Below are 27,496 nucleotides of genomic sequence, written 5' to 3' on the forward strand. Positions count from 1 at the left end.
TTAGAATGGTTTGGAGGAGTTCATAGATAAGGACTTAAGAAAGAAAATCTTTTTACTATGTAAAGAAACAAACTTGATCAACCTATAGGAGATAGAAGAAAAGTGAATGCATGATTTTAACCATATTCAGAAACACTATCAGTGTGATATCGAAGGAAGTAGTTGTAGGTCAAATAAAATGAAGTAGTATTTAGTACACATCTGGAACTTGTTTGTGAGGTTGTACTGGCTGAAAGCATAAACAGGATCAACAAAGGCTTAGATAAATCCACGAATGACAGATAGGCAGTTGGGTATGAAGGCCAAGTTTGGGGCATATCCCTCATCTCTTGGGCTTGGTGTAACAAAAGGTCCCTATCAAGGTTTCCACCCAGCACTTCTACTGTCACTAGGGGAGACAGAATTAGGTAGATTACCCAGAGGTTGCCCTCAGGTAGCATTTCATAAACTCTCAAGTCCTCCCTTAACATGGACTAGAAACTGTATGGACTTAAAATCGAACAGACTCAGGCTTTCGTGCTATTAAGTAATTCTTTTGTTTTAAATTTTTTAAATTGTTTTTATTTATTTTTGAGACATAGAGCATGAGCAGGGGAGGGGCAGAGAGAGAGGGAGACACAGAATCCGAAGCAGGCTCAAGCACACAGCCTGACATGGGCCTCGAACTCATGGACTGTGAGATCGTGACTCGAGCCAAAGTCGGACGCTCAACTGACTGAGCCACCCAGGCACCCGACTATTAAGTAATTCTTAATATTTATGTACAAGTCCATCCTTTTCTTAAAATAGACAAATATAAATATTCACAGGGCCTTCTCATAACAAGACTCATAAGGAGATCATCATTTTAATACAACCGATTTCTCTCTAGAAACTTGTAGAGCAATGTTTCCTTTGTAGTTCTTTGTTTTTGGGGAATGATCAAGAGAAATGTTTTGTAAAGTGACACTTATAAATGATTTTTATTTTAATTTTGCTATAAAGTTGTTCTAGGGTACCAACACTTGCTTTGGTCTGAGTTTATTGGTTGCGTCCTGAGAATGGCTTTAGGTGGAACATGTTAGGCACATCTTACTTGATATCCTAAATCCAGTGCTACTTAAGTTTTGTGAATAATTAGCTACATGTGTCTTTCATTTTTGAATTACACCCAGGAAGGAATAATAGAAAGATAACCAGTCTTCTTTGCTCCCCAAGAATTCCATTGATAACAAGTATGTACTGGAATTTGCTGACATTTTACCCAAAAATTTCATTTTGACCTTTCTCTCTCATTTTACTTAACAGAGACCATTATGAAATAACATTGCATGTTTAATATTGAGTCATTTGTCAGATGCTTAAATAGGTCTCATGTACTATGATATGTTCTGGGGTTTCAAGAACCTCATGGAGAATAAAGTTTCTGTCCTCAGGTTGTTTACAGTAAAGCAGGCAATGTGGAGCCCTGTTGAGGGGAGGGGGGGGACCCTGTATTATAATTAAAGACACTGACAGAGTAATGCCCAGCTGATTACGAGGGCAGAGGGTGGGTTAGTCAACCCACTGAGGATAAGAAAGTAGTGAGGAATGTGTCAGGAAACTGTGTCAGGAAGGGTAAATCCTGACTTGAGTGTTACCTGGGGAGTATAAGTCTTTGAGAAGGAGGACCAATGGGGCACTGCAGGCAGAAGAACAGTACAAAGTACCTGGAAAAAGGGATACTATATATGTAGGATGATAGGCAGAGATGACTTGAAAAGTTATGACTAGGCGCTATGAGGTGACAGAACACAGCTTTGCTTTTCAGTAAATGAGAACCCACTTCTGGGTGCTCGAGAAGAAACCAGGCATATTCACATTTGTATTTTGGATGAAATCCTCTGATAGCAGCATGAAGATGGATTTAAAGGCAAGTCAGAAGCCTGCACACCAGTGTAGAGGATGAATACCCAGAAAAGAGATAAGGGATTGTGCTGACATAGTAAGGGTATTAAGGAACAAACAACCAAAGTAACTTACAAGTGGCTCTTGGTAATTGATTGGACATGGGAGCCCTGGTGACACGGGAATTCTACAGAGAAGCTTGGCTTATTAGCTGGGTAGCTGGTTGAATTGCAACTCCTACCCAGTGTAACAATCCTCTCCTTAAATTGTGAATTCTTCTGAATGAAGCTATGGCTTATTTGCATTTCAGCCCCCAAAGTCTAGAACATGACCTGGTACATAATAACCATGAAAGCATCAGCTAAGTTCAAGTTGGTCATCTAAGTCACGGCCATACATTTTTACTGGAAATGATTAGGGAATTTTGTAAATGAAAGAGTTTCTCCTAACCAGGGAAGACAGGCTTTTGGTGTTAAGTCCCAGGTGATATTACCTATCACCCAGTAAATGTCACTGGAGCATCTCTGTGTAAAGGGAACAGTTGTAATAATCATTCACTGGCTGCAGGGGGAGCTAGACACATTATACATTATACAACCTCAGGGTAGGTTCAGAGATAGTAGCACACAGGTTGGCATAGAAACCCAAATGTGAGGAACCCAACAGTATGGACCTGGGGATCAAGCAGGGAGACACTAGAAGAGTTTTTGAAGATGGTAGCACTTCACTCTTCAGGTGAAATTGAGTATGGGGAGTAAGGCCAACCAAGTGGTGGTGGCAAATGGTGCTGCAGGACCTTTAATGTAAGTAGTGTGAGGAGAGAGAAAAGATGAGAGAGAGGAGCAACATTCCATTTTGTAATCCAGATGATGCTTTCAAGTAATGTTAACAAGCATGTGGTGGGATGCCTGGGTGGGTGGCTCAGTCAGTTAAGTGTCCGACTTCAGCTCGGGTCATGGTCTCACCACTTGTGAGTTCTAGCCCCACGTCGGGTTCTGTGCTGACAGCTCAGAGCCTAGAGCCTGCTTCAGATTCTGTGTCTCTGTCTCTCTGTCTTTCAAAAATAAATAAAGTTAAAAAAAAAGCATGCGGCAAAACTAATCAGTAATTTAGGTGAATATTGTAGAGGATGTGACTTTCCAGGTACTTTTTTTTTAAAGAGACTATTCTTTTTTAAAGAGACTAGTGTCTCATGCGGTAAGTACTGTTAAGCTCTCCTTTTTCCTGACCATTTCAATAGTGCCCTGGGCCCTTTTCCAGAAGCCCTAGTTGTCAGTGCAAGAAAATCAAGATCTCCATTTCCTCCTAGGAAAACATCCATCCAAAACAAAACGGCAAAAATAACAATCCTAACAGCAAAGACACAGGCTCTGACTCACAGTGTGTGAAATCAAATCAGATGATACATGAAAAAGTACTTTGGAGGTCATGAAGCACCATAAAAATGTGACATGGTAGCATTATTGGTGATGGGGCTATAGCAATAAGTTACTTTATAAAGCCCCCTAAAGAGTTTTTATTGTGTTTTCCCACTGTGCATTTTAGCAGATAGCAAAAGTGTAGTAAAACTTTGACCTCAAAATTGCTTCCCAAATCTGAGACACATTCCCCTTTGTATCTGCAAGGCATGCATGAATATTAAAATATGTTAAATTACTTACTGTGTTGAGCCCCAAGCCATTAAGCATATATATCAAATCCTCAGTGGCTACATTCCCAGAGGCACCTTTTGCATACGGACAACCACCTAATCCTGATACTGCGGAGTCCACCACATTAATTCCCATCTGGAAAACAAACCAGAACACTCAGGGCTTGTCTATTTATGGCACGCAAATTGTTGAATTTCTATTTAACCTGTTCCAAAGAGCAAATAAGCGAAATCTAAACCCATTATGCAAACATACTCACTTACTCACCTGCTGCTAGAACAGTCCCTGGGGTGCTGATTTCTTTTCTATCTAATCTTGTCTGTTAGGCTAATGGAAATTCTAAGGATCTCAGGAAGGAGAATAATCTTAGATAAAAATTAAAATGGTGTTATTCATAGGGGGTGAAGCTTGAAGTAAGATGAATTCACTCTCAGGTCATATATATTCTCCAACCAATTCTCTAGCTCTATCCTAGTAGTATTATATAAACACAAAATATTTCCAACATCCTAGCTCAAAGTCAGTGTGCCTTAGAAGACTGGTCTTAGTGGCAGGGTCACTGTATTTGAAGTAGTATTTTAATGGACTCAATTCACCTATTCAATTCACTCGATCTTTATTGAGCCACTATTTTGCATACCCAAACCTGTTGCTTTGGGAGAACTGAAGAGACACTTGTAAGGCAAGCCATTCACTGCCAATGCTAGCTCCATGTCACAGTTATTGGGTCCTCATTAAGTGCTAGATGTTCCTCCTAACATCTTAGGAGTATTAACTGCTAACCCTCACAAAAAAAACCTCATAAGGAAGATATTCTTCTATCCTCGAATCACAGATGAAGAAACTCAAGTACGGCAGGATTACGGAATTTGCCCAAGGTCACCTCTGTCTCCAGAGAATTCAACACTGGGATTATGGTCTCTGGAAACATGCAAATTGGCACAGGTTATGTAGGTAGGGACAGGAAAGCTAGAAGGTGTGTGTGCTGGAGGTGGTTTGGAAGACATGATCACAGTGGGGTCTGAAAGGGGTGTTGGAGATCGGGATCGGAGAAGACTGAGAAGACAGGGAGGCATGTATGCTTCTATAAAATGTGACAAGTGGATAATCACATGCTACCAAGAGGCCTAATCTGATTCTTCATCACCTGGGAATTGAAGAAAAAGTAACATGGTCTTAGCTAAAATGAGAAGTACCTGAAATCAGAGCTCTTGGGTGGCCAGCTGGCTTGATAATCTGAATGTTTCACAAGATCCCTGATGCTGCTCTTGCTGCTACTCTGGGGATCACACTTCCTTTTGCTTTTCTTTATCTTTTCTGATAAACTTTTTGTTTTAGAATGGTTTTAGATCTTCAGAAAACTTGTGAAGAACAGAGCATTCCCATATATTATGCACCTAATTTCCTGTGTTATTACATTATTTTACACTATTAGGGTAAATTTGTCACAGCTGATGAACAAATATTGGTATGTTATTAAAGTCCATTCGTTCTTTAGATTTCCTTAGTTTTGAACTTAATGGCCTTTTCTGTCCTTTCATTTGGGTTTGTCTGATTTTTTTTTTAATGGTTAGACTAAAATTCTGAAATATTTCAAGAAAGACAACAGAAGTAAAATGCCCTTCTCAATACACTGTATCAAGGGTACATATGATCAACATGTTTTATGACTCATATGCACCTTGATCACCTGGCTGAGGTTGCGTTTGTCAGGGTTCTTCTGCACCAGGAAGTCCCCACTCCCCACTTTCTAGATTATGCTCTTTGGAGGAAAGTCATTATGTGCAGCTCGCACTTAAGAGGTAGAGAGTATCTACAGAAATTATTTGGAATTCTCCCATTTGGGGGATTTGTATATTCTCCTCTATCTATTCAAACATTATTTTTTATCAGTAGGGACTCATGGTATTTTTTTCAGTTTGGTGTACAATATTACTTTCTATATTTGTGGCTCAAGTTGCTTGAGATTTGGTTTTTAGCTCCTGGGTCCCTTTGACATACCAAGGGGAGGGGACTGTGCTTTTTGAATCACTCTTCTAGATATTCTCTTAAGAGTTAAGAGGATATCTACCAAGGCCTACAAGTTTAAAAAAAAAAATTGGATGATAGACCAAAACGTTTAACAGTGGTCATCACTGGGTGGTGTGATTACAGGTAAATTAATTCTGTTTGTCTTTGTTTTCCAGTTTCTCCACAATGAATGTTAATTATATATAAAGAAAAAAAAGGCTCTGTAAACCGTAGTCTGTAGTAGAATGAGAATGAACATAAATGAATCTAAGATTCGTTTTCTTGATTAAAATCATTATTTTGCAATTAACTGATCTTCCTAGCATGTGAGACTGCAGGGTTAATCTGCATACAAAATCATTGAATACAGACATGATCTGAGTGAAAGGTTACCTGGAAAATTGTCTTTACCTCTTTCCTAGCATCAGAATAGCTGTAGACATGGGTTTTCTGTTAGTAAGCTCTATTCCCAAATTAATTGAATCAATTCTATGCAATATGTGACTTTAAAACAAAGTTGAAGAGATTATTAAAGTATACATTACCTGCGAAGGAGAACATTAAGATATTAGTGCCTTTTAAATTGTCTCTCCAAAATAAAAAATGACAGTACTATTTTAAAAGTATTTTTTTATGCAGTATCTCCTACATTCTGATCTCTATTAAATGTGCAGTTCTGTTCCCTAGAAATAACTCTTAATGGATAATGTTGACCATATACTAAGATTTTTAAACAAGCTGCTTTGGAAACTTCTAGTCTTAGTCAACTAAGCAAATTTGGTTTTACTATGTATGTTTTCTTTACTTCCCTATTCCATTAGAAATGATACATACTATCATGTAAACAAGTTCTTGACCCAATAGGAAGAAAAATATTTGATTCTGGATGGTAAATAGAAGGATGTTTTTGTACTTAATTATTGAAATCATGATATTATTGTAAATGTCACTACTTTTAATATATTACTATCATGTATTTGAAAATAATAGATAGGCTTTTAGATGATTTTATCATAAAGAGATTCTTTGCATTAAAAGATCATTCTTAGAAACCCCCTTCCCAGGTCTCCAAACAGAAACCACTACTTTCTGGTTCTTTGAGGTGTGTGTGTGTGTGTGTGTGTGTACACATGTGTGTTCCCGGGGTGTGTGCACAAGAGGTTTTCTTGCACCATAGATCGCCAAACAAAGCATTTGCTTTTTGTTTTGGAGAAAAGGTTATCTTTAGATGAGTAGCCACAAGGTGGCAATGCAGCTTCAAAATCCACCAAGTTAAAGTTAAGCATTTACAACCCTACTGGGTTCCAGCCCCCCAAAATGGCAAACATGTAAATAAATCACTTTATATTATACAAATAAATATTTTCTCTTTAAGAGAGGGAACTTACAAACTGTGGTTCAATATATTCAGTGTATGTTTTATTAGTCTTCCTTTGAATAGAACATATTTATGAAGTGCATTCTATGTGCCAGGAACTTGGAATACATACAAAATCCTGTAGCTCATGGGGTTTAGCATTAGAAATTAAAATTACTATATATTTTGTCACTGAGAAGTTATCAAACTAGAGGTCATTTTCTCTAGGGTAAGAGAACTAATTCTCCCTAAAATAAAACTCAGAACTCAAAGGGTGGAGGTGTGCTTGGCTCCCACATTTCTCCAAGCCTATGCTTAAAGCTATTAATCCAGTGACCAGGAAATGATAAACTTGTTGAGTTCAGTTACATGTGCTCTGTCTGCTTGAGCTCTGAAGTTATGCGCTTGGACTTAAGGGCTGAGAAAAATGAATGAAATATTAGGACCCACTTTTTCTGGAAAATGGGAAATTATAGATCTACCATGAGCATATCACTCTGTGCTACAATCTTAGGTGAGCTCTATGGAGTAGTAATCTTGTGTACTGCTTAGATGCCCAAACCATGCTGATATTCTAACAAAAAGTACATCTTGACTTTTTCTTGGTGCTTGCTGTAAGAACTTCCCAAACAAAACTGAAGAATACTTTAAGAGGTGTCAAATCATTTTGCAAAATTTACAATGTCCTATATGTTCATGATTTCAAAATATCTAATGGAATCTAAAATTTTAGGTATTGAGGATACTAAAATCTTAACATACCAAAATTCTGTATATTCCTTAAGGTTTGAAATAGCATTTAATTTCTTTACCCCCTGAGATCAACTTTCTCTTTAAAAATAACCGTTATGTTAGATTTAATTTAAAAATAAGGTAATTTCCGATGGTGTAAGTTACACATTTTGGATTTAAGTTACTCAGGGAAAAAGGCAAATATTCATGTAGGATACCTATTAAAAATATACTCATTTTTCTAATATTTGTCTCCTTAGCCATTCCTCATAGCTAGTATCCCCTCTAACTTAGGATTGCAATTTTCCATGCATGAGGGGCTACTTGTCTTCCAGGGGTCAGACCAGATAGCACTTATGGACCATGACATTCTTTCAAATAAGCCCAGATCTTGCCTTGAGATACTTCTCAACCAGTACTCTAAACAATTAGTATGTATTGAGTTATGATACCACCTGAGAAATAGCACTCTATGCCATTCATGTGCACTGTGAATATAACATATTACATAAATCACAGATAATGAACACTTAGCATACATGAATAAAGTCCAGTGTTTTAATTAAGTGACATATATACCAAAATTGGTATGTAAATGATAATAGGCATATAAATTGCTGTTGGGGGATAACTAAGCCATTGGTGATTGGTTATTAATACTTTAATATAATATCCTTTATCTTTGAATAGATTTTCTGACATCATTTTTTTTGCCTTACTATACATAATGAGATAGATTATATTCTTACATTCATTTAGTATATTTCAAATGGAGATAGAAATGGGACTGTGTACATAGGAGGGGGTAAGGAAATGGAAAAAGAGATAACAAGGAAATTCTCAATTGCGGTAAGACAAAATAATAAATACTATTAGTGAAAATTTATTGAATGTTTATTTCGTCACAGATGCTGTGTCATATGCTTTACATATGATAAAGTCACACAAAGTTAGTGTGAAATGGGTGGTAACCCAAGACCATTTTACTGATGAGGGAACTGAGCCTCCAAGAAGTCAAACACTATTTCTTGCTTTTTGCAGTAGCTGTGTGCTACTGCCCAATATTAATTGTTAACGTTTAATGAGCCCTGACTATATGCAGGGCAGATGACTAAACACTTTCCATTTAATCCTTGTAATAACTTCAGGAGGTGAAGTGTGAATTAGGAAGAAAACACTGACAAATCAAAAGCCTTCCCATTTCTTATGACGCTTTCTTCAACTTTCTAAAAAGTCTGTACACAATTTAGTAACGAGAGATTTGAGAAATTAAATGATTGCTGTCCAAAGGTTTTTTTTTTTCCCTATGAAGCTAGCCCAAGAAGATAGCCAGAAATGTTAATATAGATTTATGTTCGAGTAGATATTCTTTGTAGCATGATTTGTAACAGGAGAAAGAAGGCCATAAGTTAAATGTCTGATAATTGGGAAGTAGTTAACACATTAGATAAGATGGACTATTTATTATGAAATCATTAGATACCCACTGAAAAAACACATGCAGTGAGGAACAAACCTCCATATGTTTGAGTCACTATTCATTTTGAGGTGTGCAGTAATATTGGCACAGCCAATTAGAGCTGATATACCAGCTGATGAGATAGGTTAAAATCTACCATTTTGCAGCTAGTTTCTATTCTATCTTTTCTTTTGTTAATGGAGCATTTCTTAATTTTATTTTATCTTATCTCTTATCTATTATCTTATCTATTTTATCTCTTGAGATGATTTCTCTTGGCATCATCTACTTTTGCCTGTTCTTGAGTGGACGGTGCTACTATACCGCATTTCTCCAGTAACCTGTAGAAAAGGACAGAAAAATGTCCTTTGAAGTAGAGTGAGGAGAGGATGGACACAGGTACAGAGATGTGTTAAAGCAACACAGACCTCGACGTTTTCAGGAAAATAAATGATCAGTAATCTACCTCTTTAAATTGTTTAGTAGTTACCCTATGGTTTACAATAGAAATGTTTAATAAGTACCTTCAAATATCCATGCCACATATAATGAAAGACCTTAAGACAGTAGATTGTCCATTCCATCCAACCACCCTTTGTGCTTTAGTTTCCTTACCTTTACTTTTATAATCCCCTAATACATTTACATACCCATAACATGTTGCTACTCTTTTTGCTTTAGGCAGTTATCTTTTAGAGCAATTAAAATAAGGAAAAGAATTCACTTTGATTGACTCCACTTTGAGTTCTCTGAAGAAACTTGACAAGAACATCAGAGATTCAGATCACAGTATTCAGTTAACACTTTTTGGAGGTGGATGAAGGAAGATGAGTTATTGAAAGAGACAAGGAGTTCAGGAGGAGGTCCAATGTCACAAGAGAGTGGGAAAATTTTCTCTAAATACTTACACCACAGTAATGAAGGCTTCACAGAAGGAGAAGGCTTTCTATTTAAGGAAAATAAGAGCCTAGAAAAACTACTGGATATGAAACTGACAAATTTTGAAATGGATTGTTGCAGCATAGACAGGACAGGGAGAGCTAGCAATTACTTGAAAAACAAATGGAGAGCATACAGCCTAGTACTTAAAAAACCAGTTTAGGGAGACCTGTATTTGAACCTGGTCTGCCACTTGTTAACTGCATGACGTTGATAATTTTACTTTACTTCTCTGTCCCACTAACTGTAAAATGAATATAATAGTACTAAATGATGGCTTGTTCACTATTTTGTGAGATCTTCCATGGGAAGTGCTTACCACATAGTTTGGCACATAACACTCTGCAAATGTTGGCTTTAACAAGGATAGGTCAAGAATATAGAGACAGAGGGCATGTGGTCTTAAAGAAAATTAGGGCATAATTGGGGGTATGTGAATGGAGAGATAAGGGGAATATCTGAGACCTATAACTTGGAAGCCTTAAGGGACAAATTAAATGAAGTAAAGAATGATACCAGGGGCGCCTGGATGGCTCAGTGGGTTGAGTGTCTGACTTAGGCTTAGGTCATGATCTCACAGTTCGTGGGTTTGAGCCCAGTGTTGGGCTCTGCACTCCTCCCACCCCCAACCCCACCCCCATCTCTCTCTGTCCCTCTGCCACTTGCACTCTCTCTCAAAATAAATAAATAAACTTTAAAAAAAAGAATGATGCCATACATAGAAGAGAAAATTCACAGAGCAAAACCCTTAGGGGATGTGGATGAATTTGGGATTAAGGCAGAAACATGGAGTTGAGCTAGAAATTAGTGGAGAAAACTGTCCTTTGACGTAGAGTGAGGAGAGGATGGACAGAGGTACAGAGATGTATTAAAGCAACATGGACCCTGAAGTTTTCAGGAAAACAAATGATCAATAATCTCAGAAACACAGTGACTGAGTTTATCTGCTGAGATTTCAGAAACAAGTTATGTCATTTCTGGCTCCCTGATACTAGCTTCTCTTAGGCCCAGCCCTACCCTGCTCTTCCCACACTCTTTGATGTGTGCACAAATAGGTAGATGGATAATGGGGAGGAAGAAAAGTGGACAGATCAATAAATAACACTGGAAACAATAAAAATTGTACCTATACATTTTTCATAAGAATCTGTAAACTATTTTTCATAAGGATCTATAAATTCAAGAGTTTTACAACAATGCAATTTAGTCTATTTCCCTTGTGATTAATTGATTTAAAGGGAACTAAGCACCTGAGTTCTTTGTGGGGTTACCAAAAGTCACAGAGGTCATTAGTTCTTGAGGTGGATCTGGATTCTAGAGGTGGATCTTGTCTCTGGAATTTCACTAGTAGGAGGCAAATAAATTCTAGTTCCAAATGAATGTTAGTGGGAAGACTATCTAATGGTATAAATATGCAACTAAATATTAAGTTTTAAAAAAGTTAAAATAATGAAAGCACAGTGATGCTGACAAGAATTAAGTGTCAATGTAACCAATACTCATAAACCAAGAAGGGCTTGGGATAATAGGAGGACCAAATTTGGGGGGCAGTGGAGAGTCAAAACAGCAAGATATATATATTAACTGTATGAGAGCAAGAACGTTCCTCTATCTCACTTCATCATAGCCTCAGTATATGGCATAGCTCTTAGAACATAATAAGTTATTACTCAAATATTTTTGAAAGAATTGGACAAGTAATGTATCTAAAACAATACATGCAATACCAAGACCCGGTGTAAGTATAACTACACATGATAATAAATGAACTTGATACAATTCGATTGGAAACACAGAACTACGTAAGGAGGACACTAAAATAAATGAAATGGTTCAGTGGTTCACTACCTATGTTGTTTGTTCCCTAAACCTCCTTTTCTTAGAACCGTCTTCTCATAAAGATGGGTTCCTGGAACCTGTTTGTGTGTTCAGTGACTCCTTATTCAGTGCAGTTGATGGACCTCAATTGAGTCAACCACAGTCTCCTCTCCCAGAACTCATAACGGACACAAAGATAGAATTCACCTTTCTAAAAGGTCAGAGGTACAGCATATGAACTATGGAGAAACAACTTTTTATATGAGCAATGGAAAAACAGAGAAATTCAGTCTGCAGTAAGAGGGAACAGGAAGCATCACTGAATCAGAAATGTCACCTGAATTTCAGACAGCTTCTCAGTCTTTCTGAGGTCCAGTTTCACTTCCTCTTTACCTTTGTTTTTGAAATAACTTTTAATCAGAGCTATGTCAAGTGTCTTCAACCATATAATATTCCTAGGAAGTAGGTACTATCATCATTTTATAAATGAGAAAACTGAGTCACAGAATGTTTAATATGACCATGCATAGTGTTACATATTTGATAAGTGATTAAGCTGAGATGCAGGATTAGGTGAAAAAGTCTCCAAATGTCTGCTCTTGTGTGTGTACTTCTTTAGGAGGTTTTCATGAGACATCCCTGTATCCTCATAACAAAGGGTCCTTTTTGCTTAAGGTAGTTTGAGTTGGCTACTGTGGCTTGGAAACAAAGAGTAGTAACTAACACATCATTAAGTTAATGACCTGGCAGAGAAGATACTCATAAAAACAAAGAACTATAATACAAAGTATAGTGTGGTAGTTATTATGAGAATTATAAACAGAGCTATTCAGAAACACCAGTGAGACAGTTTCTATATTTTGTAAGGGAGCAAGGAAGGAGGGGCAGGGTGAAAAGGTTGATGAATAGTTTGGCTCAGCTTTGGGCCTTGAAGGATGTTGACAAGTGGGGGATGGTGAGGGAAAATATAGTCTACAGAGAAAGAACAGCTTGAGAAAAGGCACATATGATGAACAGGCCAAGGATGTACTGAGAATATTTTAATGAGTCCTGTACTGTAGGGGCTGTTGAGGTGTGGAAGGAGTGCGGTTCCAGATCATTATAGGCCCTGGATGCCTTTCTCTGGGGTATGAGCTTTATTTCCTACAAAATAAAGAACTACTTAAGGTCCATGAATAATCATGGCATCATAAGCATTTGTTTCACTCAAAGTTTGTTATCAGGGGAGCAATAATGGAGATGGATAGAGGTTAAGAAATATGTAAGCAGAAGTACTTGTTAGAAAAATTAGGGCAATGTATGAAGCCAATGGTGATGAGTATTTAAAATGAAGCTTTTGTCATTGACAAAAGCAGACTTCTAGCTTAACAGCTAATAGAAGGATGATCCATTAGCTGGAATGGGATACAGAATCAACTCTAGTAAAAAGTAGAAAATCATTATAGATATTTAAAACAAAACTGGATATTTAACATGTCATTTCTTAAAGCATTCATGCTTGTTCAAAACTAGCATTAATTCTTCTTAATCTTTAATTGTATACCTATTTCTTCTTGCTCACTTATATCTGGGGCGATCAATGGCTTTGGTAATGTTCAAATTAATGGTTAAGCATTCTTATAACCCAAAGAATTGACCTCTCTTGGGCAGTGAAACAATTAAAAAAGATATGGCATCGTGCTTCCTGGCTTGAAGATTTCTCCTCTCTGTTGAGTATGAGGGGTGCAGTTGGGGTGTAATGGGTGATAGAAATTTCAGACAGGTTAAGGGAAACCCTAGAATGCATGAGAGTGGTCCTGCTTATAAAGGTGTATTCTGGGAGTGTATAAGACTCAAAAGCTCCCATCCAACTGGCTAGAATGTCAGCTCAGCAAAGGTGAAGTGAGGAGCCTGGCAAGTGGGACCCAAGGTAGCCTCAAGGACAATAGAGCACTCAAACCGGCCACAGAAAGCATACAACAGTTTTGTATATCCCTCACCAGAGGTAAGAGAGCACAAGCAAATGTGAGAGAACTAGGATAATGACCAGGAAGGAGCCAAGTACGAGCCAACATCTATACACCATGATTACCTATCACAAGGGGCAAGGCTGAACAGGATGGAGAGATGCATCAGAGGAGATGAGTGAGGATTGAGAATGCCATAAAACCAGGTAACCCCTGACTAATGGTGGATGGGTACTCAAACTCCCTTCAAGTAGACAAGCTCATAGGAACAAAAGGCAAAGAAGGGCAGGGGAAACTTGAGGCACTGAGTTTTAAATGGAAATGATTCAGCTGATTTGACTTCAGCCATTTATTAGGAGATATTTGGAGCATTTAAACTGGAGGGATTATTAAACTGAACATTGTCACTTATTTACATAGAAAGTTTAAAACATTTCACAATGTTATATCACTGTATGATTACCACTCACATCCTTATTGTTCATTTCAAATAGTTCAAGTTCATTCTGATTCCCAAATGACTTACCAAAAAACTTGCTTACTCTAGAGACACCATTGATCAGAATATCTCACGAGATATTTATGGTTATAATGGTGTTAAGTTTTCTAAGCAGTGAGTATAACTTGAAAAGAGAGAAAGCTGAATATACATGAAATCAAAATGCATTTTCCTCCAGTTGAAGCCAATTATTCAGAGAATGTAGGAAAACAAAAGTATACACTTAAATATATAGCAGGTGAAGTGGGTTTGGAGCAAACCAACATATCTGGAAAACATGATAGGATCAATAGTTGAGGCAATTGTGAGCATTTTGGATAAGGCTCAGAGGTAGATAATAGTTGTAGTTACATAGTTCAAGATCATTATGTGGTCAAGAAACTAGACATATTTTGTATGACTCCCCAGGAAAATGGACAGAAGTAGATTTTGCTTGATTATGAGAGAGAACTCGGTAGCCATTTAAGGCTGCCCCAAATTAAATGGTTAACACTCAAAATAATGATCTCCATCCCACTGAAACTATTAAAAGACGGTCTAAAGATTGTAGAAAGAATCCCTTCTCCAGTGAGTGAAGCTATTGGCTTTGAGGCTCTCTAGGATTTTATCCAATCCTAAGGCTTTCTATAAATGCATATTTAACTTAGCTTGCTCAATACCATCTAATTTTGTCATAAAGTTATAAACGTAGATCACATTCAAATATTAAGTGTTTCTGCTATTGTGATTTGAGGTAACACATTCCTGTGGTAGGTCCATTCCTTGGCATCTGTACATGACAGGCAAATTCTAAGCAAAGACACAGTGACTTCTTGGGATGGTAACATTCAATAATCTTCTAGATGGCATACAACTGTGTGTCCAGTGCTAATAGCCAAGAAAAAAGACTTTTAACACACAGTTTAAGAATAAAACTTGAAGAGTCTCCTAAAAGGTGTCAAAACCATACATATTTGGTGTATATGGCAAGCCTGCCAAATACCACTACAGTTACAAAAGCTTAGGATTTGTTTTAACTTTAATACTTACAAGCACCTAAGATTCAATGCCATCCTTAGTTAAGAGTTAAAATAGAGAAGCAGATAGGAATTTTTAGATATGAGTCCAAGTACTATTCTCTCTCTTGGCTAGATAACATTCAGAGAAAAAGAAATCACTTATGAAATAAGTAGGAAAATACAACATTAACCATGGTAAAATGGATTGATATGGCCAAATATCCTGTTTGGGTGAGAATAAAGTTAGACTCCTCAACTTTTACAACAGAACGAGAAACCTGCCACCTGCATCTCTGATTCCAAAGTGTGTAGCCCAGTGATACTCAAGTGTCTGCTTGTCTGCCCCTTTTTGGTTCCTGGTTTTGTTTTGTTTTGTTTTTTATTTTGAGAGAGTGAGCGAGAACATGCACATTGGCAGGGGAGTGGAGGGGGGAGAGAGTGAGAGAGAGAAAGAGTGAGAGAATGAGAATCCCAAGCAGGCTCCATGCTGTCAGCACAGAGCCTGATGTGGGGCTTGACCTCATGAACCATGAGATCATGACTTGAGCTGAAATCAGGAGTCAGAGGCTCAACCAACTGAGCCACCCAGGCACCCCACCCTTTTTGGTTCCTTAACACAGGGGGCTGAGCTGTGTAGCCTGCATTCCCCCAACTTCCATGTCAGCTAGATTCCAACTGGTTCAGCCAACAGAAGGCTCTGATGGAGGAAGAAGCTAGAACATTTTCCCCTCTGTTTCAGGTGGTATTTTTAGCACAGCCTGTTTCCTCATTATCTCTAAATGTTGACCATGGACAGGCCCATCATGGTTTCACTTCCGTCCTGGTGACTCTGGATGGTGGGCTCCTATAACAATGTCGTCTTTGTCCAGCCTCATGGCCTCACCGATGTTGCAGTGTGATTTCCTGTTGCTGCTAATCTCAGGAGTGCCACTTTAAAAGTGAGAGCACCAGGGTGCAAGATATAAGGAGATATCTACTCTCAGGGTGGAGCAAATACAGTTAACACCTGAAAATGAGTGCACCCTGAGCACTGGGTTACCCTGCCCTAACCCAGATCTCACTCATCTTTGGTTGCTTTGCTGCCTAATGTTTAGTTTTATGGTTCTCCTTTCACCTGTACACAATTTCCTGGATTCAGTTGCTTATATGGCTCCTGCTTTCTGGCTGGACCCTGAGAGACTCAAGCATCCTTTTCATAGAGTTCAATTTGAATTTGTTTCCACCTAGCTGTTGTCAAAGGCAGATTGAGAAAATATTAAAGGAAGACCTTTTAAGAAATATACAGTCCCCCCTCTTCTAAGTATTTGAATTCTAGTCTTAAATGAATTTAGTTTATCAGAAAGATCTATACCAGGATCTCATCAGCTCAGACTCCTGCAGAGATAGCTTCCCTGAATCCTATTTTAAGGTTATTTTCTTTCATTTACTGATAGTCCTTATAAAACATAAAAAATAAGTCTCGTGATGGACAATTTTCCCCCACATATATCTTAAAACCTCCTGATGAATATCCCATTCATTAATTTTACTATATTGTATCCTGTATTAATCAGGATGATCAGGTTGAATTACTTAAGGGAATAAAAATGGGGGAAATGTGTTGGTTCACTTAAGTGGACTGCGGAGAGTTCCCCTAATCTTGGGAAAGACTGGACCCTTTCTGTTTCTTTCTCTCTGTCTCTTTCCCTACTCCCTCCCTTTCTCTTCACCCACCCCCATCATTTATTTTCTGTGTTGGCTTTATTTTTTTTTCATATATTCTATACCAAAGGTCACAGAATTTTATGTAAGAAAAGTGAGCACTTTTTCATGAGCTCCAACCAGGAAACTACTGGGAAAGGGATATTCATTGAGCTCCCTTGAATCTTATGTCCATTTCTAACTAGTTATTGAAGCAAAGTGCACTAGAGTACAAAGATTTCTTGTAGGATGGCCATGAGTATACCATTTCCTATACTTAGGAGGGGTGGTGTGTATGTGTGTGTGTGTGTGTGTGAGGATGGGGAAGGTGCTGTAATTTCTCTGCCCTCACAAGAAGTACATGGTCAGCCTGGTAAGGAAATGGTTTCTTAGAAGAAGGAAGGTGTTATTTTCACAGATCAAACAAGAATTCTTCAGTAAATTGCTTTTGTGGAAGCCACTCATTATATTCCATTTAAGTGTCAATACCATAACAAGATTTGTGTAACTCTTTAGGTCTTTGTTTTTAGAAAACTCGCAACATCATTTAATGCTCAGTAGTGCAAGTTTTCATCACGTCATTTAACAAACATTTGTTGAGTTCCTACATTGTTCTGGGTGTCAGCTCTAGAGTAGTGGAAAATAACATGTACATAACATGTACAAATATATGCTTTTATGGAGCCATCTTTCTGATGGAGGATAAAACACTTAACATGGTTAAACCACAAGATAAGAACGATGCAGGAAACAATTTACAGGGGAGAGATGCCAATGTACACCATTATTCTTCTACGGAACACTGCTTGAGAAAGGAGTATTTGAGCTGAGACCTGGGTGAAGTAGGAAAATGAACTAAAGAACTTATATGAAATAATTGCCTATAAGGCAAAATGAACAAAGAACAAAAGCCTTGAAAAGGGATGATGCTCTGTGTGTTCAGAGCAGTGAGCAGACCACAATGACAGAGTAGTAGGAAACAGGGAGACAGTGTTAGAAAATAACACCAGACACTTACCAGGGCCAGATATTGTACACAAGTATATTTTAATAAGGTGTGTATCATTAGGATAGCAGATGGGAGTCTCAGCATTTTTTCAATGATAGGAATAGAATGGAAAACATCTTGGGGCATTATACTTTTTTTCCATATCACAAAACATTTTACTGTATGATAGGTCATGATGTTTTGGATTAATAAACTACAGTGGACTAGGGAGAATGTTACTGGCCAAAGCTGATGAAGCTATTAACAAATTAATTGAAGACATGTTTGTGTTTCCTGTCAAATAAAACATGTTTACTTGAATAAAAGTCTCCTGTAATTGACTACAGGCTATGTAGTTTCTTACTTGGACGATACAATATGAATTTCATAAATATCCATTAGTTGAAATAGTTCTGATTTCACAAGGAGACCTCTTCGATCAAAATGACTATGAAATGATAGCTCTTATGAACATATTCAGCATTGTCAATCAACCAATACTTACCAAATACACCCTTACAAAGGCTCAGCATACCAGTATATTTAAGATACAGTTCTTGATAGAAAAAAAAAAAACCTTATAACCTAGTAGAGAAGATATGATGTACATATGAATACACAGAAGGACGACTGTGAGAAGTACTAATTCAAGTCAATTAGGAAAATATAAGAGTTCAAGGAGGAAGGAAATAATTTCAGGCCACGATAATCAGGGCAGGTTGCATGGAGGAAATGACATCTGAATCTGGCCTGAAGAGTAGGATGATTTTACAGAGTATGGCACTTGGGAGTAGTCCTTTAAAAAGAACTGAAAACACCAATGACTGAACTTGTTAATAACAGTTTCCTGTTTATTGATATTTAACATGAGCTCGATTCTTCCCACGATGTAGCCCAATTTTGTAGAAGTATCCAAAATATTATTTACTATGAAAACATTTATTAAGTGGTTTCTATGTACAACTCACTAAATGGGACAAAAATAAAGGTTATATGCAATATTATAAGTCTAGATGCTTAATGGAATGGGTTCTTAAAGGATTGTGATACGTACATACACATACTTTTTAAATTTCAGTCAAATGCTATGTTACTGAATATGTTTAAGATAGCTTATATATAAATACAGGAGATACACATATCCATATATAGCTATCAGTGTGTGTGTGTGTGTGTGTGTGTGTGTGTGTGTATTTCAACCATATTACATAATTACTATTTAATTTAGAACCTCAGAATCTTCTTTGCAGCTAATGTCCATGAGATATCTGTAAATACTATTCCATTTCTTAATAGAATTACATCTGTTCTTTCTCAGTATTTCAGGCCAGTGCCTAATCTTGTATCAATTACTCACATCATCTCACATGTCCAGAAGGAACTTATATCAAAGTTTGTAAGCCATCTAACAAATGCATGAATGCTTCTCTAAAGTATAGCTGTATTTGAAATTTTACAGAGGAGGAACTCTTCCAAGCATCTTATCTCACTAAGGATAAAAGAAATCCAAAACTTTACACAAAATAAAGTACATCATATAGTTGTCTATGGAAAATGTGCTAGTTATTTATTGCGATATATGTAAAACTAAAAATATCATGTCAAGTTGGTATTTAACTCAAAACTGAACCAGGTACGTGAACAAATAACTCATTTTTTCTTAACTGAAGATGAATGACAATTGAGAGTCATAGCACTGAGGTTTAATTTTACCCAAGTTTTTGTCCCTTTCACCAACCACATATTTATAAACGTCATTTGCTACCAGACAAGGTTTGGGGGAACACAATAGACAGGGGCTTTGACTTTGCTTTCAGTTCTTCAGTTACTAGATATTTGACTTTGGAAGAGTTACTTTACTTCTTTGGGTCTCACTTTCCATATTTGAAAAGTGAGTTGGTAAAATAGTTCCCTCTTGAGGTCTTACTTTTAGAGTATATAAAAATATTCTCTAAAAAAAGAGGAAGGATAGAGTTCATGGTTACTTTTCTAATTATAAAGGAAATGAGAGATGCTTAAGAGCTCCCTATAAAGTTTTAATAAAATGGCAATCAAGGTGCTAATATTATACCTGTCAAATATCATACATTTATAGCAGAGGTTTGTACATGGTAGGCAGACAGTCTATATGTGTTAGGTGATTGGGTGAGCATATTTTGTGCTTCTAATATATTATTCTACTGATAAAAAATGTTACAGTTAAAATGCATATTTAACATTAAGGGAATAACTTGTTTATTGCACTATAAATCATCATGCTTCTCAATATATAAAAAAAAAACTCTTCTTCTAAGTCACAGTTCCAAATGTTTTACAAGTCATAGATTCCTTAAGGAATCTGAGGAATCTGAAGAAAACATTATAACTTTTTGCTAGAAAAACTCAAAAAAGACACACATTCAAAACTGAATATACTGATCCGATCCATGGGCTGAACACTTTTCTAAAATAAATACATTGAACTCACTTGTCACTTTTATCCAAGGGAGGAAAAATACTCCATTGTTATTAGTGAGCTGTATAGCCCATGTATCTGCACATTTTTGTGTGTCACTGTTTTTTAACCCAGAAATGTCTGAAATTTGGAATGAAGATAGGTTTTAATATCAACGTTTCTTATTTATTACTAAAACACTAGCAACATTTAAACATTTATCTGACCAAGTAACATTAAGTAGGAAATCTCTATGAGACATAAAATATAAGATGTAATATCTGCTCATGAGAAACAACTTAATGTGTTTTATTAAGACTTTTGCCCTTAGGGTGCTGCTACAGGACTTGGAACCAAAATCATTTAACTCTGTGCCCTGAATATGGAGGAAAAGAAAAAGAAACACAAAAATCTAATTTGTAAAATTATTCTGTTGTGCTTTGTTGGCAAGCAGTATAAACATCCTAAAGAATAATGATCTGTTGTATTTTTTAGTCATCTAGACATTCCTTAAGGTAGTAAAGATTTTTTTTTTTAATTTTGAGAGTAAATTGTTTTTTGGAGAGTCAAAAAAAAGAAACATGTGGAACACATTCCTTGGCTTTCCAAAACCTCCAACTGTGAGTGACACATGTACAGTATTTTAAAATTTGCAAAAAAAAGAAAAGAAACAAGAAAGGAAAATCATATTATAATTCTCCAAATAATACTGTGTCTACCAAACAGTACTGGTTTTGCAAAGGTTTAGCTAGTGTTTCAATGCCTCATAATCAATAAGGTAGTGGGAAGGACTAAAACCAAATAGGCAAAGATTTGCTAAATTTGAAACACCCTTTGAGTAGAATACTTGGCACATAGTAAGAACAAGAATATAACTAATTTCTTCCTTCATGTTACTTCAACTAGTAAATTTACTTAATGAAAATTAATGTATTTTGGTATTTCCCTTAAAACCATCCTTTGAATAAGATAAGAGAAACCAACCATCACTTTATCAGAATTTCAAAAAACCATCAAATTAGACCATCATTTTACAAATTAATATTTTATATTTTAAATGTACTTGGACTCTGAACTTAAACTGAAGAAGTATTCAAGACAGTCAATAATGCCACTCTGGCAGCTGCAAAACTACCCTAAATACATGAATAATGAAGTCATCCTATTTATAACTTAGAGACATTAAATAGTAGCAAAATTTAATAAGAATATAAATGGCTGTGGGGAGCCTGGATGGCTCAGTTGGTTAAGTGTCTGACTCTTGATTTCAGCTCAGGTCGTGATCTCAGGGTTCGTGAGACTGAGGCTCATCTTGGGCTCTGTGCTGACAACATGGAGCCTGCTTGGAATTCTCTCTCTCTCCCTCTCCCTCTCCCTCTCCCTCTCCCTCTCCCTCTCCCTCTCCCTCTCCCTCTCCCTCTCCCCCACTCCCCACTCCTCTCTCTTCTCTTTTTCTCTCAAAAACAAACATTATATATATATATATATATATATATATATATATATGTGTGTGTGTGTGTGTGTGTGTGTGTATGTATGTGTGTGTGTATACATATAAATATATGTGTGTGTGCATATATATGGCTCTTTACTAATAGGGTATAAGAGGGGCACCTGGGTGGCTCAGTCTTAAGTGTCTGACTTCAGCTCAGGTCATGCATGATCTCATGGTTCATGAGTTCAAGCCCGGTATTGGGCTCTGTGCTGACAGCTCAGAGCCTGGAGACTGCTTCAGATTCTGTGTCTCTGTCTTTTTCTGTCTCTTCCCCATTCACACTCTGTATCTCTCTCTCTCAAAAATAAACAAACATTAAAAAAAAACTACAAGGGTAGAAAGTTTGTATGATTCATTGTGATCCATATGAATGACAAATACATCAAATCAAGACATTCAGTCCCATCAGATATGCAATATATGCATGTGATTATGGGGCCTTTGGGGCATAACTAATACAAATCTCTGCCATAATTAGAGTCAATACTTGAGAAATTTTAAAAAAGATATAATAGGTAGGGTGTTTTGTTTCTCTATGCTTACTTTTTTAAGAGAATTACTTCCTTTCTCAAAAGAGGCAATTTGCTCTCTTGGGACCTTGCCTTCCTCAAAACCTTCACCTTTGTATATTGGAACTGTATACAAAATCATTTCCGTTCTTCCTGTGCTAAACATGTATGCTCTCCTCTTAAACTTTGTTTTGTTCTCTTCTTCATTTATATGGCATCCTTCCTTTCTCCTCCCTGCCCACTCTCCCCCCATGACTTCCAAAACTCTCCTCTCTCCACACATCTGCCTTCATCCTCTTCAAGCTGGAATAACAACGATATGATTTTAATTTCATCTAGAGATTTAAGTTTCAAAATGTAATCCATTATATGTCAATATAGAATCTTATAAATTCTTTTGATCAGTTTAGATCAATTTAAAGTAGAGCATGCAAATGATCAATGAAAATGCTAGTGTTCTTTAGCTGTACTTGGATAAACTACTGTAAAATGGTCTAAGGATTATTTTGAATATCACCTAAGACCAAAACTGATTATGCAAAGTTTCTTTATTATGAGCATGCCTCAGATGCTTAGATCTCATATTGCTGCTATATATTTCATCTGGTAGACTTCTCAGAAGTAACGTGCAAAACGGGTACACCTAACACGACTATCACAATTAAAACATGGCTCGTGAAGGAAAATTGTGCATGGATGGTACAAAGAGTCTCTTCCCACACGGAACAATACATGTTGTCAAAAGTCACAAAGAGATTATGTTCGGGTTGGGTTGGGGTGTTGAGTCCATACAGTCTTTATCTGAGAAAAGAGATAAAGATATGTGGGAAAAAATGGCCTTTGCAATGTAAACAATTCTGTAACTCTTTTAAAGCAAATGAAAAGAAATGTTATAATTCCTAATTTAAATTACTTACTGTTAGGCCTTTGTTTTCATTGTTTCATTGTTTCTCTTTAATAGTTAGAGGGGTGTCTGGGTGGCTTAGTCAGTTGAGAGCCACTGACTTTGGCCCAGGTCATGATCTCACGTTTCACAAATTCAAGCCACGCATCAGGCTCTGTCCTGACAGTTCAGAGCCGGGAGCCTGCTTCAGATTCTGTACTTCTCTTTCACTCTCTCTGCTCCTTCCCAGCTCATACTCTGTCTCTCTCTCTCTCTCTCTCTCTCAAAAATAAATGAAAACATTAAAAATTTAAAAAAAAGAACTATTAAAAATTTCTAGAAAAGTTACACTAGAACATAGAACTTTCCAAAGTGCTCCTATGAGACAATAAAATATATTTTGATACAGGCATTTCAAAATATAATAATAGATACAAATTTTGGTCTAAAACTGTAAGTCAACTGCAGATTTTCTAATATCTCAAAGTATCTACTTCTGTTACCTAAATGTAGTAACCCCTGGCACTTCTCCAGATGGAATCATCGCTGAAAGAAAGGGAGCTTTGTCTTTTGTTCTGTTTCTGATTGAGCTGTTCATCTTTCTACTCCACATACTCTTGTGTTCCTGACAGAACACATGGGACATGCTTTCAGTATAAAATATTTCCAATCTCTTTTGAACGCCTTGGGTCTCACCTTTAGGGCCATACTGTGTATGTACAGGCTCATTAAAAAAAAAAATGAGTATCCAAAACATGGGCATCAGGAACCACATAAAACTTTTTAGATAAAATGTCTCATTTTATTTTTATTGTAGCTTGTTTTATTCCTTAATTTTTATTTACTTTAAATATTGGTAATGAGACTCTTATATAGTCACCTAGGATTAAAATTTCTGTCAAGATACACATTTCTAGAAACAATGACTGTGAACAATATTAACACTAAATTCCAAGAGAAATTAATTCTCTTAATTGTTAATATGTGATAGCAACTGAAAAACGTCTGTATCATTACAGTTTCATGAGGATGATTTGCTGATTTTAAAAAAAATGACATTATATAGGAAAAAATATTAGACTCCTAGCTGCAGAAATCAAATTTTAAAAAGACAAAGTGAGAGATGTAAAGGTCTTATTCTGCAGCCATAACAGTGATAATGTGACGTAGTGATTTAATGTTTTAAGAAAGCCCTCTACTGTCAGGCCTCTATATACCCACCTGGATATACATCTATAGGGTATTTTTAATAGATATAAACTAAAACAAAGTTCTCCAAATATAAATAATATGGCAGTAGCTGAACCTGACATTTGGTTCTGTGACTCAAATTCATTCAGATTAATAACCTAGTGAGGATTAAAGATAAAGTTTCCTCTGTGTGGATTACCATAGGTAAAACCCAACACCCTCTCCTACTTTGTAGACTTTTAGAATTAATTAACTGTTGATCATTGTCTCAAGCATTCTGATCCTATCTAAGCTCCAGTTAAAATCAGTCCTGAAGGCTTCTGTGTCATAAAGAAGTCTTTCCTTACTGGAATTTGATAAGGCAATTTCTCCTATCTTGTTTTAAAACTTTTCTTGTTTACTCTGCCTTTTGTTTTGTTTTATTTTTCTTATTACATTAGCTTTATTGAAAGATAATTGACATGTAACATTATGTAAGTTTAAGGTATACAGCGTGCCAATTTCATACATTTACGTATTGCAAAATTATTACCACCATAGCATCACCTAATACCTCTATCTAGTCAATTACCATTTCTTTTTTGGGGTGACAATATTTAAGATCTACTCAATTAACAACTTTCAAGTACATAATATAGTATTATCGGCTATGGTCACCACACTGTACATTAGATGCCCAGAACTTGTTAATCTTACAACTAGAAGTTTGTACCATTTCACCTCCCCATTTCCTCCACCTGCCAGTGTCTGGTAACCATTGTTCTACTCAGTTTCTCTGAGTACAGCTTTTTTAGCATTCACATATAAGTGCTATCATACAGAATTTGTCTTTTCTGACTAACCTAACTAACGTACTGTGATGCCCTCAAGGTGCATCTAAGTTGTCAAAATTGTCTTTCCCATCACTAAGTGTGTGTTCTACACCACATCCTCATCCATCAAAGGACACTGAGGTTGTTCCGTATCCTGGCTATTGTAAATAATGCTGTAATGAGCATGAGGTATAGGTAGGTCTTTTTTTTTTTAATCTTTTATCAGAAAAAAAAAATACTGCATAGGCCTTAATACCTGAACATCAAGTATATTCATGAACAGTGATATCTTCTCGTAAACAGTTTTCAGTATGAGACCCAGATGGTACCCCTTAGGGTAAGAGTTTTAGCCCCTACCCCAATAAGCCCCATCTCCTCACAGCTCAACTCTGCAGTACACATTGGGGTGCAAACCAAAGGTAGCTCCCGGGAATATTTTTTCTTCAGGTCTCAAAGATCCCCAAGTGATCTCAACATCCACCCCTTCCTGTTTTTACATTCGCTTGTCTGCAAAATAGCTGCTTAGCACAGGTCAGTAGTGAAGCTCTAATCAAAAATATATAATATACAAAAACAAAGAAGAAACATATTTGGCCCCTTAAGAGAAACCACCTCGATGACCTCCCCATCTCTCCAGGGCCACTCCTAGGAGCATAGATGTCTTGGAGAGGCCAATGCCACCCAGCTGCTCTCCTGGCTCTGTCACACCACTGTCATCTTAATTGTAACAATAAAAATAAGCATGTACAACATACACATCCACCCAGAAGTCTGGTTGGCCCCTAAGCCTTTGTTTCATGTTACAGTACTGGGGAGCATGTGCCCCCAAATAATGGTAGCCACCTGAACATCGCAGTAAGCTTCCTAGGAAACACAGTGGTCCCCCCCCCCCCACCACACTCATCGTCCTTCCCTCAGGTGGCTGTTGTCCATTTTCTAACACACAGGCATCAATTCTTCAGGTCCTGTCTGTCCATGTCCACCCCAAAAGTTCAGTGATGTGTGCCATGGGGGTAAGGTCTGTCCCCAGAACCATGTTCAACTCTCCTCAATGAGCAGCCGTTGGGAGCTGTACAGATTTTTCTTGATGATTCAGAAGCCCATGCCCAGGGTCTGGGACTGGCTGAAGCCAGAGATGAAGGGAGAGTTGGCAGAGCTGAACAGCCCCTGGATCTTAGGCCAGAGGCATTAGTCCACATGCAGCACGAGGGTCAGCTGGAAGGTGGGTACCAGGATGGGGTTGAGGGCCATCTGACCAATGCTGTGGCAGCTCTTCCCCTATTTCACGCAGACATCCAGCAGTGCTCCTCACCAATCACCGGGCTTGTTTTAGGCCATGAGCAGTAGTTCCTTGCCCACCTGGCTCACCAGCTGGCTGGACATTGATGACAGCCATTTTAACAGGTATGAGGTAATATCTCATGGTTTTGATTTGCATTTCCCTGAAGATTAGTGATGTTGAGCACCTCTCTCTTTGTATCTGCTGGCCATCTGTGTGTCTTCTTTAGAGAAATACGTGTTCAGTTCTTTAGCCCATGTTTATTTGGGTTGTTTGCTGTTGAGTTGCATGAGTTCTTCATGTATTTTTCTTATCAATCCTTTATCAGATATGTGACTTGAAGATATTTTCTCCTATTCCATAGGTTGCCTTTTTATTTTCCTGATTGTTTCTTTTGGTGTGCAGAAGCTTTTAAGTTTGATGAAGTCCCAAATAGCCTTGTAGTTGATTTTCTGTTTTTGTAGCTTGTGCTTTTGATGTCATATCCAGAAAAATGCTTCCATGACCAATGTAAAGGAGTTTTTCCCTGTTTTCCTCTAGCAGTTTTAGGGTTTCAGGTCTTCTAAAGTTTCATCCATTTCAAGTTAATTTTTGTCAGTGGTGTACGATAGGAGTCCAATTTCATTCTTCTGCGTGTGGTTATCCAGTTCCCAACACCATTTGTTGAAGAGACCATCCTTTCCCCATTGAGTATTCTTGGCTCCCTTGCAAATATTAGTTGAACACATATGTGAGAATTTATTTCTGTGCTATGAATTCTGTTCCATTGGTCTGTGTGTCTATTTTTATGCCAGAAACATACTGTTTAGCTTTGTAGTATAGCTGTATAGTAGAATTTGAAATCAGGCAGCATGATGCCTCCAGCTTTGTTCTTGCTTCTCGAAACTGCTTTGGCTATTTGGGACCTTTTCAGGTTTTTTTTTTTTCTGTGAAAAATGCCACTGGAACT

The 27,496-nt window shown here is 37.2% G+C and overlaps 1 protein-coding gene across 3 annotated transcripts in view; it reads right to left on the reverse strand.

Annotated features, from left to right (window-relative positions):
* The window catches only part of HMGCLL1 (3-hydroxymethyl-3-methylglutaryl-CoA lyase like 1), a 190,579-nt gene that overhangs the window by 1,696 nt on the left and 161,387 nt on the right, over positions 1–27,496 (reverse strand). For all 3 annotated transcript variants that reach the window (XM_047859126.1, XM_047859125.1, XM_047859127.1), the window contains one exon: positions 3,528–3,653. In XM_047859126.1, the coding sequence (XP_047715082.1) occupies positions 3,528–3,653 (126 nt within the window). The remainder of the gene's footprint in view (positions 1–3,527; positions 3,654–27,496) is intronic.

This window comes from Prionailurus viverrinus, chromosome B2 (genome assembly GCF_022837055.1).
Source record: "Prionailurus viverrinus isolate Anna chromosome B2, UM_Priviv_1.0, whole genome shotgun sequence".
In the NCBI taxonomy this organism is placed as follows: Eukaryota; Metazoa; Chordata; class Mammalia; order Carnivora; family Felidae; genus Prionailurus; species Prionailurus viverrinus.